This window comes from Aythya marila, assembly GCF_965140915.1.
Source record: "Aythya marila genome assembly, chromosome: 3".
NCBI lineage: Eukaryota > Metazoa > Chordata > Aves > Anseriformes > Anatidae > Aythya > Aythya marila.
In genome coordinates this window covers 70,182,247-70,196,147 of record NC_139044.1, presented here as the reverse complement: position 1 = coordinate 70,196,147, position 13,901 = coordinate 70,182,247, and the positions used below count along the sequence as shown (strand labels likewise).

General features: G+C 39.5%; 1 protein-coding gene across 1 annotated transcript; it reads right to left on the bottom strand.

Annotated features, from left to right (window-relative positions):
• Positions 1 to 63: 63 nt before the first annotated feature.
• On the bottom strand, positions 64 to 13,484 carry QRSL1 (glutaminyl-tRNA amidotransferase subunit QRSL1). The gene is made up of 11 exons (XM_082756635.1): positions 13,026 to 13,484; positions 12,738 to 12,897; positions 11,390 to 11,488; positions 9,844 to 9,940; positions 8,202 to 8,378; positions 5,730 to 5,905; positions 5,514 to 5,626; positions 4,033 to 4,225; positions 3,523 to 3,640; positions 1,040 to 1,245; positions 64 to 617 (listed from the first exon to the last, which is right to left on the bottom strand). Exons 1-11 carry the CDS (start codon positions 13,350 to 13,352, stop codon positions 448 to 450), a joined length of 1,836 nt encoding a protein of 611 aa, XP_082612761.1. The 5' UTR covers positions 13,353 to 13,484; the 3' UTR covers positions 64 to 447.
• Between the last annotated feature and the right edge of the window lie 417 nt (positions 13,485 to 13,901).

Here is a 13,901-nt window from a genome sequence, read left to right as displayed (position 1 = left end):
ATTACAGCTGTCTGGTTGTTTCCATTACAAAAGCCCACGTTCCAGAGGGAAGCCAAGCCCTTTGGCAACCATGCAATTTTCACACGAAAGTTCAGGTTAGTTCTTTAATGAGCCAGATACCTTACATGCCCTCTGGGGATGGAAAAAAAAGGCAGCTCCACAGATGTAAGATAAATAATTTCAATCTGATGTTTTTAATATCAGTTAGAAAATGGCTTTTAGTAACACAGACGTGTACTTAATGATTCACTTTGCCTTAATTACACAGAAATAAGCTCTCATGATTCCATCCTGCTTGTGGTCTTCTCAAACTGAGTTATTATTTCTGCAGCAGATACCTGCAGAAGTACATTTTTAGACCATCCCTACAGCTTTCTTGCTTTAGCTGACCAGCAAGTCTCATCTTATGAAAAAGAAGCAGATTTCTGATGCTGAAAGACACCGTGGTCATGCCCCTTTCACTTCTTCTAGCCGGATCATTGGGAATTTTACTTGTTTTTCAAACCACTTGGCTACAGTGAGAAGCTGCTTCTCCTGGAATGAACGCCCAATGAACTGGAGCCCAACTGGCAAGCCTCTCTCTGAAAGAGCTGTAGGAACACTTATGGCCGGCAATCCTGAAACAAAAGAAGTTATGCATACAAAGATTTACTATTAAAAAAAATCCAGTTAAGAGTCATTTTTGTAGCAATTCTGAGAGAACTAGAACAAGTTACACAGAAGAAAAAGACTACTTAAGATCATTTGAGTAAATTAACTATGGAGTGTCACAAAAAATGAATTAGATCAACTGAAGGAGTCAGCATACTCTCAGAGGAGAACCAACTTTCCTCAAAACAAGATTTTGGTCTCTGGAACCTGAATGAATTCACCTTATCTGCACTTTATAAATAAATGATACCTACCTGGTTATCCTTGGAAGATAATACAAGAGAGGGGTGAGATATCTTAAATCTACAGATTAGGTTAAAAGCTGAAGGGAATAGACGTTAAAACTGACTAGACAGGAGAAAACAGTTGAATTCCTGTCCCTACTCACCAGCCATATTTGCAGCCTGTGTTAAGATATCATCTTGTGTGCTGCGTGTTCTGTTGTCTTCTTTGATGAATTCTATATATGGGACTGCATCGCTCAGAGTGGTAGGAGTGAGTAAAATATCAACACCGCTTCTAAAAACTTTCACAAAGTCATTGGCAATGAGACGTCTGACTTTCTGTGCCTTGACAAAGTAATCCTCATAGTTTCTAGAAGAAAAAAAAAAAACACAGATGTGAGAGCAGGATGCTTTAATTCTGAAAATGCTGAACATTTTCTCAGTTACCATAGAAAAGACAAGCCCACTATTCTGCCTGGTAACACTGATACTTGAGTTTTTGATATACCACAGTCCTAGTCATCAGGTTAAGAAGTTTAGTGTTTATGCTCTCATAGCCACGAAGCTGTCAGAGAAGGAAGAGACATGGAAATTCTGTTGAAAAAAGGTGAAGGGAAAACAAAACCCTAGTTAAAAACGCTCAACTAAGAATCAGAATACTTGCATGGCCTTTCTGAAACCAAACCGCACATTGAATTTCACAGCAGAACAGCACAAAGCCTAGAAATAATATAGAAATAAAGCAGGCTTTCAAAATAGGCATTAGTCATTTAGGATTCAATCCAGATAGATACTTAAAGTGTTTGAAAGAGTCCCATCATCTACTGAGATCTCTGAACGGACTGAAAACCAGGTATGTATTTCTAGCATACTTCTTCACAGACCATTACAAAGACCTTATCTTTCCCTGATTTTTTTTTCCCTTAAGTGAATATGTGATTTATGTCTTTCTAGATTGTCTTTATACAATTCTGAAACAGAAAGAAACTAAAATAATTAGCTTTTATGTTTTCTTGTCCTTTTAACTTCACAGGCAAAACTGGTAGATGTTCAATGGAATTCTTAAATTCAGAGAAGTTTGGTTTCAAAAGCAATCACCATCTACACCAGCAGCTACACTTCAGAAAAAAGGAGGGGGAGAAGGGATATTAAAAACTATCGTAAGGAAGTAGAAAAATCAATACATACTGAAATGCATGTAAGTAGAATAACTGAAAATGACCAAAAGCTTATTTGTCAGCATAATCTAAAGATTTAACTTTCTGAAATACTGTAATGAAAATGGTTGCAAAGAATAGGAGACAGCAGAATCTAGTTAAGAAGTTACAGTATTGAAATTAGCCATTCTAGAGTAATTTCTGAGGTCATCCTATCTATTAACTTCAGGAAACAGTAAAAGGAACAAAAAGGGCCTCAAATAATACTTTAATAACATTGGAAACGCTATTTTGGATGTTTGAAAGAAGTGAAAAAACACCAATAAATCAAAACACATACTCTGTTAATTCTGATTCAATGTTTAGAAGCTTTAGAAGCAATGATTATTTCATGAACGACCACCTAGTTATTTTACAGATTTCAAAAGCAAGACAAAAATAATCTGTAAAATGCAACATTTGCAGGAGACACAGATGTTTGTACTTTAGTATTTATACCAAGAATGCTTTCTGAAGCCTGGATTACTTCAAATCTAATTTACTGTCAACAGGAACAGGACTCTCTTGTTCAATCCTGATGGAAGCCAATCTTACGTTCCTTCACAAAGAAAAGTGAGCTGCATGAATTTTAAAGCAGCCTTAGGAAAGTTGATCAGGACAGTTGTGTCCAGAAGGAACACACTTGGCAAGAATATCAGCATTCCATAAAAGCTGGTTGTTACATACTGACTGACAACATTCCTGTCTGAGAGCAAGCAGAAGTCACTTCTGATGAATACTGTTGCTGACAGAGTTCTTTCAGTGGTGCATTTGTTTTGAGACCAATTACATGACCAGTTTTTCTGTTAGTAACAAAACAAATTAACTATGACTCCTATTTTCTCTCATAAATTAGGACTGCTAAATGAGGGGTGAAAACTGAGAAGGAAAAAAAATCAAATTGATCAGATTCTCTACATGAGCTGGATAAAAACCTATCGTCTATAAAAACATTAATTCAGTACCTCTGCCAGTGCCTTCGCTTCCTTGTGTACTAAGGCAGAAAGCTATAGTTAATTTAATTGCCATATCACCCGACTTGCTCTAGAAGATCTCAGTAGAATGTATCAGCAGTTTTTCTGTGCAGCTTTAATGAGATTAACACCTATAGAACTTTTAATGCTACAACAGCGATGGCTGCACTATGATTTCAATGTCATGCTATGGGATAGATTTTTCCTTAGTTTAACTAACAGGTCACAATCTGTTGGGGAATAAAACTGTAAAGCTGTTGTACTTAATTCAGAAGGGTCACACTGGTATAACTAAGGGAAAGCATTTTTGTTCACTATTAACAGTTCACTAGGTATTACATAGGTAAAGCAGTAATTATATTAGAAGTAGTCACTAGTGTGAGGACATTAATTTGTTAAGGAAATGGTGATGAATTGCTTATCAAGACATGAAAAAGTAACTTAATAGATTTGATTTTCAAGATGCGTTCCACTTACTGTTTCAAGAGGAAGTAGTTTCCTGATAGAATTCTTCCTCTTACAACATCATTAAAGCCTTCTCGTCGTGTTGCAGCATACATACTTTCTGTGGACTCGTTCACATCAGAACGATGTCCTGTAAAGAAAAAGCAATTTAGAAATTAAGATTTGTGATCCTTAAGATTTAGCAACATAAAATAGTGATACGCTTAATAATACAATAAGCCACTACTGCAATCTGACATGCTGCTGTTCTGTAAAACCATAAAAGCATCTTTCTATTTTATTATGGAGATATTAAAAAAGATTTTACCCCCAGATTCTCATGTGCCTACAAATGAAATAAAGTATTTATGCATTTACTCCAGCTTTTATTTGCACAGGGTTTTTATTCTATTCCGACCCAAAGAAACATCACCAGACATTCAACCATGAAATGCGTATCTATCAAAGCTATACTTTTAAATGCCATCCAGCAAGGTTTTTATCGTCTGAGAACAACAACAACAAAAAATTCAAAGGCCTTACCATATTCCAGTCCATCAAACCTGGCCATATTTGATGCCACTTCTGCTGTGCACAGCACATGATAGCAGACAATTGAGTAAGGAGTGTGTGGTAAACTCACTTCAATTACTTTAGCACCTGCATTCTTAAAGAGGTCAGCAGCTTTTGACCAAACAGCCAGAATTTCACTAGAAAGCCCTGGTGCGTTGTACTCCTTAGAGAAAAACAAGAATTAGGGTGAGTGATTTTATATACCAGTTTACTTTTACTGACAACCAACACAATATTATTTTTGCTAAAAATACTTTTAAACTATTTGCTCAGCACTATAAGGTTTTGAATGCTTATTATAGACTTTTGTATAACTCATTCCATAACAGAATTGCAGTTCTTTTCTGGAGGAGATTGTTAGTAGACGACTAAGTGGATAACTGGGCAGAGACCATTCTGTACTGCCTTGCAGTTCATGGGTAGAAACTCTTTGAGTCTAAACCCTAATACTGTGGCTACTAAGCAGGGACGATATAGCTTAACTACCTATGCTATGACTGCAGTACATCAGTTGCAATTAGCATGCCTCAGTCAAACAAAACAACCCACCAAAGAACTACAATCACAAGGTTAGGATAAGCCTTAGATAAGCTACACTCCTGTTTTAAGAGCTAAGTTAAAGGCATTATTAAAATTCTCTACTTTTGAAGATATCAGCATTAGTTCTAACTCTCAATATGTGGGTTAAAGTACTGTCTGATCTCTGAATAGCTACAACTCATGTTAAAATACGCATGTACCTGTTTAGGATAATCTGTAGCAACAGAAGACAACTGTCCAAGAGATATAAATAATTTATCCATGCCACTATTTTAGATTTGCCAAAATCAAAACAGTATGCAGCTAACTAGTTTTCTAAAGATACACTGTTTGCCTTTCAGAGATTCTCATTAATTAACTGGTCAGTAGGCATCTTTTTACCATGTCAATCTTTCATTTTGATAAAAACATTAATGGCTACAATAAAGTTTTCCTTCAACACCTACTGGAGCGCTGTGAATCATGGCTCTTTGTGCCATTCAAATGTTCAAAAAAATATTATGTTTTAACACATCGCCACATAGACAAGGATTCAAAAACACCACACAAACCAATGCTAACCTCACTGTATGGGAAGTCACCAAGAGCAACCTGTGGGAGGCTACAGAAGCGACTGAAGGAAGTGCCACAGAGAGAAGCAAGAAATTAAGTTCCCTGTTTTCCCTGGAACTTCCTGACAGTGTTTCCCACAACAATGACAGAATATTTTAGATGAAGCACTAGCACACGCTCACTGAATTACCTACACAGGCAACAGAGCACATGATGCTCTTTTTCTGGAATTTCTCATACTATCTTCACTATTTTATATCATGAGACACTGTGAGGTGATGGTCAAGACACAAAGATTATGTTTTAGAAGTGCTATTTGCTGTTCCAATCCACAACCGTTGACAGGATTTAAGTGTTACCTTAGGAATCCCTATACACAGCTTGCTGACATCAGGCATGTTGGGCAGCTCAAATGGCTGGAAGACATCCTGAATTGTGGTAGAGTCTTTAGGATCGTGTCCAGCAAGTGTGCCTGAAATATGACATGAAAAACAAGAGAACGTACACTGTGTAGCTGGAATGCAGTTTGCTTTTGAACAAAGACATGTATACAAAGACATGGGTAACAGTAATACCTAATACAACTGCAGCATCATCCACACATCTGGTTAAGATTCCTGGCACATCCATGGAGTTCACTAGAGGAATGAGACCATGGCGAGATATCAGTCCATATGTTGGCTTTAAACCTACTACACCACAGTGAGCAGCAGGGTTTCTGGTAGATCCTCCTGTGTCTGACCCTAAAGCTCTATGGTTTCAAAAGGATTACCATTAGTAAAATGATTCGGAACATTTCCAAAAAAATAAATATTCATGTCTTTTATATGGATTTAAAAATGTGTGAGCTCTTCCCAGATTAAAAGTCATAACCACAAAAAGCATGTTTTAGTCAGCTCCATTTGTCCACTACTTTTCATCAGTATTTTTCTTAGGTCCTCTGAATTGGCCATCAGGAAAGCTCAGTCCTCTCTACAAACAGGTAAATATGTGGAATTTAGGCGCTCTGAGTAAGGCCCTAAATACCTACTTCCTGCTTCTCTGTTGGTCTGTTCCAATTCTGTGGTCTCTGAATGATATGTCTCATGTTGTAGCCTACAATTTCCAGATATTTGTGTTCACACACTATGAAGTAGCACATTGCAGCATACGAGGATGCAGTGACACAGTATGCTTTTTACCCCCAATAACAAGGCATGCTTTCCAAGGTCTAGGATGCTTTTCCTGTTTCCAAGCCTACAAAAAATAGCATCAGAATGCCCAGTTTAGAGTCGCTGTGTTCTAAAATTGAACTTCAGCTCTTTTTTTAAGGTTGTCTTTTTATTGCTCTTTCACAGACCTTGTCCTAAACTGAAAATTTTTATTTCAAAAATTGTAATGGAATTGGGAAGTCATGTTGAAATGAAAATTATTTTTCTGTTTTTAATGACTTTAAACTCAAACACCATTTTAAAAATAAGCCTGCTTTTACCAAAAGCTTAGCCAAAATAAAAGTCAGGAAGGAGAGAGAATTTTTACTAAGGTTGGTATGAGACTTTTCCTACAGGTATCCATTTCTGAGATGGCTGAACCAAATCCACTTTGGTTGAACTTTGATGAAGTGGGTTTTTTTAAGCTTTTATACTGATACAAAAAGAAATCCTTCTTTCTGTAGCATTTCTGTATATCCAAATCTAAAACTGAAAAGAGAGACTGGCAGCATTTCTGCTGCTTGAAAGAAATCAATAGAGTGGATATACAATAGGTTTCAGGCAATAAAATAGCTGGACAAAGAATCGCCCTGATCTGACAAAATGCTGAGCAGTGCAAAATGGAAGTTTTGTTGCATGCCCAGCAAAATAAAGGAAGATGCTAGGCCACCTCAGGATCAGGCCATTCTGCCTCACAACAAGGACCAGCAGTCCTCAGGGATGGCTGCACTGAGTTCAGTTTAAACAACATTAAATCTTTGAGTAGACTGCATCCTAGTGAAGGGTAGTGAGATGTAGAGAGGTATAATCAAAAAGAAAGGCAAAAATCAGGTTTGTATATTAAAAAAATAATAATAATAAAAAATCAATATGAGTAAAAATCTTTTAACAAGATTTAAAAAAAAAAAAAAATTTAACAAGATAGATACATATAATATGTATGGGTAAACAAAAACATAGCAACTATAGAGCATTTTAAATATCTTCCAGTTAAATTCACAGAAATTAAGTCATCCTTTATAAAATGTGCTCTGCTATGTAGCTCTCAAAACTGTATAAAATGAAAGGTGTGAAGTTTTAAGTAACAGATTTCCTTTAACAGCAGGATGGAGAAGATGGTATAAACAATTCATTTGTTAAATAGCGTTCTGCTATTCCACGCAGATAATTGCTGTAAAAAAATACAGCTTGTTTATTTGTTATTTTAAATAAACTAAAACTCCACTCACTTTTTTTTTTTTTTTTTTTAAAAAAAAAGCAGACAAGTTTCTTAGTATCCTTGTAGCTGGCTGTCTTTTGTTAAGTCAGAGATTCGAAAGCTTTTAGATGCCAAATCTCAGGTATCTGTATTATTACATACTTTGCTATAAAAACAAAGGTGGGGAGGAAAGATTACTATACTGTTACAAGTTGAGGGATCTCATCATTTGCTCAATTAAGTTTTCAGTGTGTGTTTGTGTAATGTGCTTAATGAGGCAGAGGATGTGTCTCAAGCCCCATGTTATTTTTAAGAAAGTATGTGGGAATAACAATGAAATCGTCACTCCTTTACTGCCATTATCATTTCACTTCATGAAGTACAAAGTGGTCATATCAGTATGCTGAATAACACTTAAAATGAGTAAGCCTCAATTTGCCTACAGGGAATTATGCTGGCTTCGCGCTATGCCATGAATAAACCAGGGATGTTGAAATAAATTCCTGCCTGCCAGTACAAATAACGCTTGCATTTCAAACAAGATCAATATCTTTTTGAAAACCTGATCTATACACTACATGATTAGAAAATTACAAAATGAAAGCTTTGCAACATATTTCAAGACATTTAATTAAAAACAACTCTAAAAAACCTCTTACGCAAAACACGTGAAAGATGATACAGCAGCCGCGCTGCCTCCCGAGCTCCCTCCTGTTATTACCCATTTGAACTCTTCATGCTCAGGATCAGATTTTGGTGCAGATTTTTCCTTGTACTGTCTTGAATAACTCCATGGATTTCTGACTGGTCCAAATACCCCATCCGTACTCCCAGATCTGAAACAGTTAGATAGGACAAACACAGACAGGAGTGACAGATGGCACATTGCTTTCACCAAGCTTTTCTTTACACAGTTCTTCATCCTTCACCCTAATAAATCCAATCTCAATGCAAAAAGACTGGTGTATGTACATCCTCGTGCAGTCAACTTCCACAGTGTTGTAAACTGTAAAAAGGGATCTTCATCCTTTTCTGCCACAGAACCTCAGTTGTTCTTCTTTCTAACCTCTGCTAATGCCACTGGAAAGAATGTAATCACTAAAAAAATAAAACTGAATTACAGTACATAATAGTAAATCTGTAGATCTGCTACAAAACACAGGCCTTCTGGTTTCCCAGGCCTGCATTTGGAAACGGCAAAGGATGACCACAGTGATGTGGGAAACCACCCCGTTAGAGGTGAGGGGCAAAGCTCTACAATGGCAGAAACAAGCACTCCTCTGTAAATAACACTATTACTTTATAGCCTTCTCCTGAGACCACAGTCCCTTGGTTGGGAGTGCTAGCCTGGCTCCTCAGAATCTGGTTTCAGCCAGCCTGAGGTAACCTAAGCGTGGGCTGCCACCAGGAGGGAGGGACTTTCCACCTTCCTCACAACTGCCACCTCACGTTCCCTGACTCCACAGCGTCAGTGTTATTAGCCAAATCACCAGAGCTGGCAGTTCACACAGTTGAAAATTAACCTAATTGAGACATTACTTCTAAGCTGGATCAGCTCCCTGATCAAGCTTCATGGCGCAGCCACTTTGGTGCTAGCATAACAGAACAAGCAAACACACAGTCCAGAGATGAGGCCTGGGGTGAGAAAATCCGTTTTAGCAGAATCCGGGGCTTTAATGAGCTCAGACTACTTGTAACACTGCATGATGAGGTTTTTTCCTGCCCTTCCTCTGAGGCATGTCTCTGACTTTACCCAGAATGATTCAAGCAAAGTATTTTCACCCAATCAAATATACCTCTTTGGCTTTAGCATAGGCAAATTAAAGTGTTGCTCTAATTTATCCTGTTCACAGCAAATCAGGGAGTACTCATACAATGCTACTCCAACACTGATACAGGCAGTAACTGCCATCATGGGCGTGACGATAATTAGCTAAGGACAGAAACCACCAGTAAAGAAAGAGAAAAGGCAACAAATAACAGGTGTAGTAACCAATTCTAACAACACACTTCTGAATCTGAAGTCTACTTGTCTGTGGCCTTCTGCTAAGGCTGTGCCACTTCCTCCCTCTCAAGCACAGCCATAATTGAACATTACATTCATAAAAATTGACATTCGTATCATTTACCCAACAGTATAAAAGTTCATGCAACGTTTGAGAAATTCGTGGAACTCTAAACACTCTTTGCAGATAAGCACTCAGCATTTTCTAACCTGATACAAAGAGAAGTTTAAGGATTACAGATAGATCAGAGCAGATGAGGTGAAACCACATGTTGAAAATAATAAACAACACTCACCCCATTGCAAATTCATCTAGGTTTGTTTTTCCTAAAAGCACAGCTCCCTGATCCTGTAATTTCTGAACGACTGTAGCATTGTAAGGAGGAATATAACCTGAAAACAATCAGAACAGTTAAGGGAGTGATTAGTGATATATGGTTGATTTTTAAAAATAGCTACTCCTCTGAACACTTCAACCTTGCCATTATTAATGTATAAGAACTATCAAGGCAGTGCCCAAATTTTGCTTCAAGGCAATATCAGTAATTCTCAAAATTTAAAATAATCTCAAAATAAACCAACTACTGTTTTGTCTCCAGTGTCTTTTTTTTTTTTCCCCTCCGCAATTTATCATCCAGTAATTCTGGATTATACATTTTTACATTGTGGAGCTAAGACTTTACACAAATGAGTTACCACAAGGTTGGCTGAATTACTGCATTCAGGCAATTTGCAGGAGCTGTCTAAAAGGAGGAGAAATGAGAAATACCTCTTTACAGATGAGTGCTAATTTATCTCGAAATATTCCCATTATCATGAGATATAGGTGCATATGGTTAGCCACAAGCTGAAATGCTAACTGACTATCCTGTGAACGAATGTGTACCCTTAAGCACTTTGACCTTATATAAACTACTATGAGAACTGTGTCACGTACATGAAATCCTGCGTAGCAACCAATTCCTTTTGTTAATAGTGACAGGGATTTCTCCACCCCCACACTCAAATGGGACAAGGACATCACCACTCCTGATACTCTCAGCCACAATACTACAATCAGCCACGAAGGGCCTAAGAATATGCATAAGGAAAAGCACCTCAGGTAATAACACTTTATTTAAATGGCAACGTCATGTTTTGTTTCTTCTGCTTGAAAAAGTGTAATAGACTTCTGATTTCTTGAACTAATCCTATCTTCCTCAAAACTTGCCAGTTTTACTTCGTGCAGAATAAAGCTGATATAAGAAATGTTTTCTACTTTTCCTTTTACTGTGGAAACATTAGAATGCCTTGAAAGTTTTGATGGAGTGCTAAAAGAAACAATAAGCTTAGGAAATTTCAAAAAATTTAGGTCTTACAGAACATGTTTATAAGTCAGGAATGTAGAGACAAAAACACATTACTATCTACTGTTCCTTCAGCAATATGAAAACACTATGTAAGTCAACAATTATAAACAGAACAAATAAATTGTCTGCATTTTGCTAGACACAATAGCAGCAAAAAGTACTGACTGCTCTTCTGTAAATCTAAAAGCAACATGAAAAAGCGTGAGCTATGGAATAATTCCATTTTAATATAAGACCTAGAATAAACATTGCATTGTTAAAAGCAATGGAACAATATGAAAGGACATAATACACAAGAAAAAAGGTATATCTAATACTAGATGATCTTGGCAGAAGAAATCAGATAAACACATTTTCTGAAATCAATTCTGCTTTTTCTTTTCTTTTTTTCTTTTTTTTTTTGAAAATATTTAGATCTCTGGAAGAGTATTAAACCTGTAGGGAGAAGAGCTCTGAAATAAGATCCAATTTTACTTTAAAAGCTCTACTGTACCTTTTAGCATGTTTGATGCACATGTTGTCTCAATGCCAGCTGTATTAAAGTTGTCCTTTACTGCAATAGGAATTCCATCTAAAACACCAAGTGGCTGACCTGCATTAGGAATTAATGCAAAGAAAGCAGAGATTAAATCAATGTGCTACATACACAGTCTTCTCATCACTTACAATTTATTTTACGTGTCACTCCTGGTGCTTTTTGGAATAATGTTATCCACTTAACATCTGATGGTTGTCTATTACGTTTTCAAGACCCATCATCTAAAACTACTATTAAGAATTACGCCTGCCCAGACCAGACCCATACCTGCAGAACACAGCTCTGCAAATGTCTCTATGCCTGCAGGCAGCTGCTTTTGGATAGGATAGCTAGCTCAAAGGAATGTTTAAATGTTTACTTCTTCAAAAGTGACCACACAATGCTTATTTCAGCCTTAGGTGCTGTCTAAATCTACTTCCTCCCTAGGCAGGTGGCCAAAAGTTCTGCCTACCTGACATACACAGTAGATTTAACCAAAACTAATAATAATAATAATCCTGAAGCAGAGAAAGCTTTCCCTAAGTGATTAATTATCCACCGTGCAGGAAAAAAAAAAGATACTAGGAAGCTAAACTTCCTGGCTGGCAATTTTCTTAAGCTGTCAGGGGATAAAAAGTGTCAGTCAGGAAGGGAAAGAAACAAAAAAAAAAAAAAAGAAAAAAAAAAAATACCCTATTAGGTGAAAAGTTCCCTTTTCTATCTTTCAGGAAACACAAAGGAAAATGAGGATGGTCAGGGTGGCACCTCTGCCTCTAAACGCTGCAGATAACAGGATTTAACGCTGTTCTTTTTACTCAACAACTGAAATTAAAGCTGCTTTCCTTTCATTTGCTTTTTTAAATTTAAAACCTGCCAGGCTTAGGTGGATGTTTGTGTACTTTGGTGTCCTACAAAAGGACTGCACCTACAGCAGGCCTACAAGAAGAAGGCCACTGCACGTGCCTGCTCATTGTAATCACTGGCTACCAATCTAAACCAAACTTCTGAAAATAAATGCAACCAGTGACAGTGCTGTCTGATAACTACAGAGCATATATAACCTGCAACACCTGCCTTTGAAATAAGGTGCCTGTTTTGGAGCAAGTCTTGCTTTTGGTTTTTGAACTGAACACGCTGCTGGGTGCCAAAGCATGCACCCCCCACAAACACCCACAGAAACCCCAGCTGCAAACCCCATCCCCTAACAGTCAAACGAGCTGCACAAACACCTGTGTCGGAAAGAAAAATCACTTTATCTACCACGGTAAGCTCCTCCACAAGAGTTTTTTAAGGATTGCTATCAGCTGCAAGCAAGCCAACGTACCTCTTCGGTATCTTTCCTCTGATTCCTCAGCCTGCTTCAGGGCGGTTTCTTCAACGACGGTAATGTAGGCGTTAAGCAGCTTGGTGCTTTTGATGAGAGCCAGGCACTTGTGGCACAGCTCCGTCGGAGTGACCTGTCCTTCCTTCAGCGCTGCCGAAACCTGGAAGGATATTCGCCCTTTTCAGCGGCACGCTGCGCGTGTGCTAAAACACCTCCCAACCACCACCACCACCATTATTATTAATAATAATATTACCACCACGACCTCCCTGGCCCTGGGCCGCTCACCTGGCGGAGGGAAGCTCGCAGCATTGCTTCCCTGTGACCACCACCACCACTCCTCCTCCTTCTTCTCCTCAGCGCCTGGGCGCCGCCATCTTGTGGCAGCCCCCAGCGGCGCCATTGGCGGCGGCAGCGAGGCGCCGGCCGCGCATTGGGCTGCGGGGCGAGGGAGGAGGGCGGCGGGGCCGGCACCGGGACCGGGATTGGGACCGGGATCGGGATCGGGATTGGGATCGGGACCCCGGGGAGGATGGGGCGGCTGCCGGCCCTGCTGGTGCTGGTGCGGGTGCCGGTGCGCTGCTTCGGCGGCTCTCCGCGGGCGCGCTCCGCCATGCCCTCCTGGGTGATCGACCGCTACGGCCGCAACGAGGTGCTGCGCTTCAGCAGGGAGATGGCCCTCCCCGCCATCCAGTTCCCCAACGAGGTGGTTGTCCGGGTGCACGCCGCCAGCCTCAACCCCATAGACCTTAGCATGAGAAGTAAGTGACGGGGACGGGGCCCCCCGGGGCGGCTTCGGTGGGGCCGTGAGGTGAAATCCTCGCGTGTCGCCCCGGGCAGCTCCCGCTCGGCTCCTGGCCCTCTGCCCTGCCACAGGGGTGTTAGCAAGGGGTGGCCTCCCCTGGGAGGCTCCCAAATTCCCCTCTCTTTGGGGTCAGGGAGGCTGAAGGTCAAAAGCACCTCAGTGTGGGTGAGCTGCCCCGAGCCATGCTGCACGTTGCCTTCTCCCGTCATCCCCAGCTGGCACCATGAGCTGACCCAGGAAGCCCATAGCTTTGGGTGACTCCGTACTTGACACGTTTCATCTGATTTTTCCTCAGTTTCAGGCTTCAAATTGCAGGAAGGCTGCAGTGAGGAAGGCCTTGTGCTTCATGCTGAGAAGGG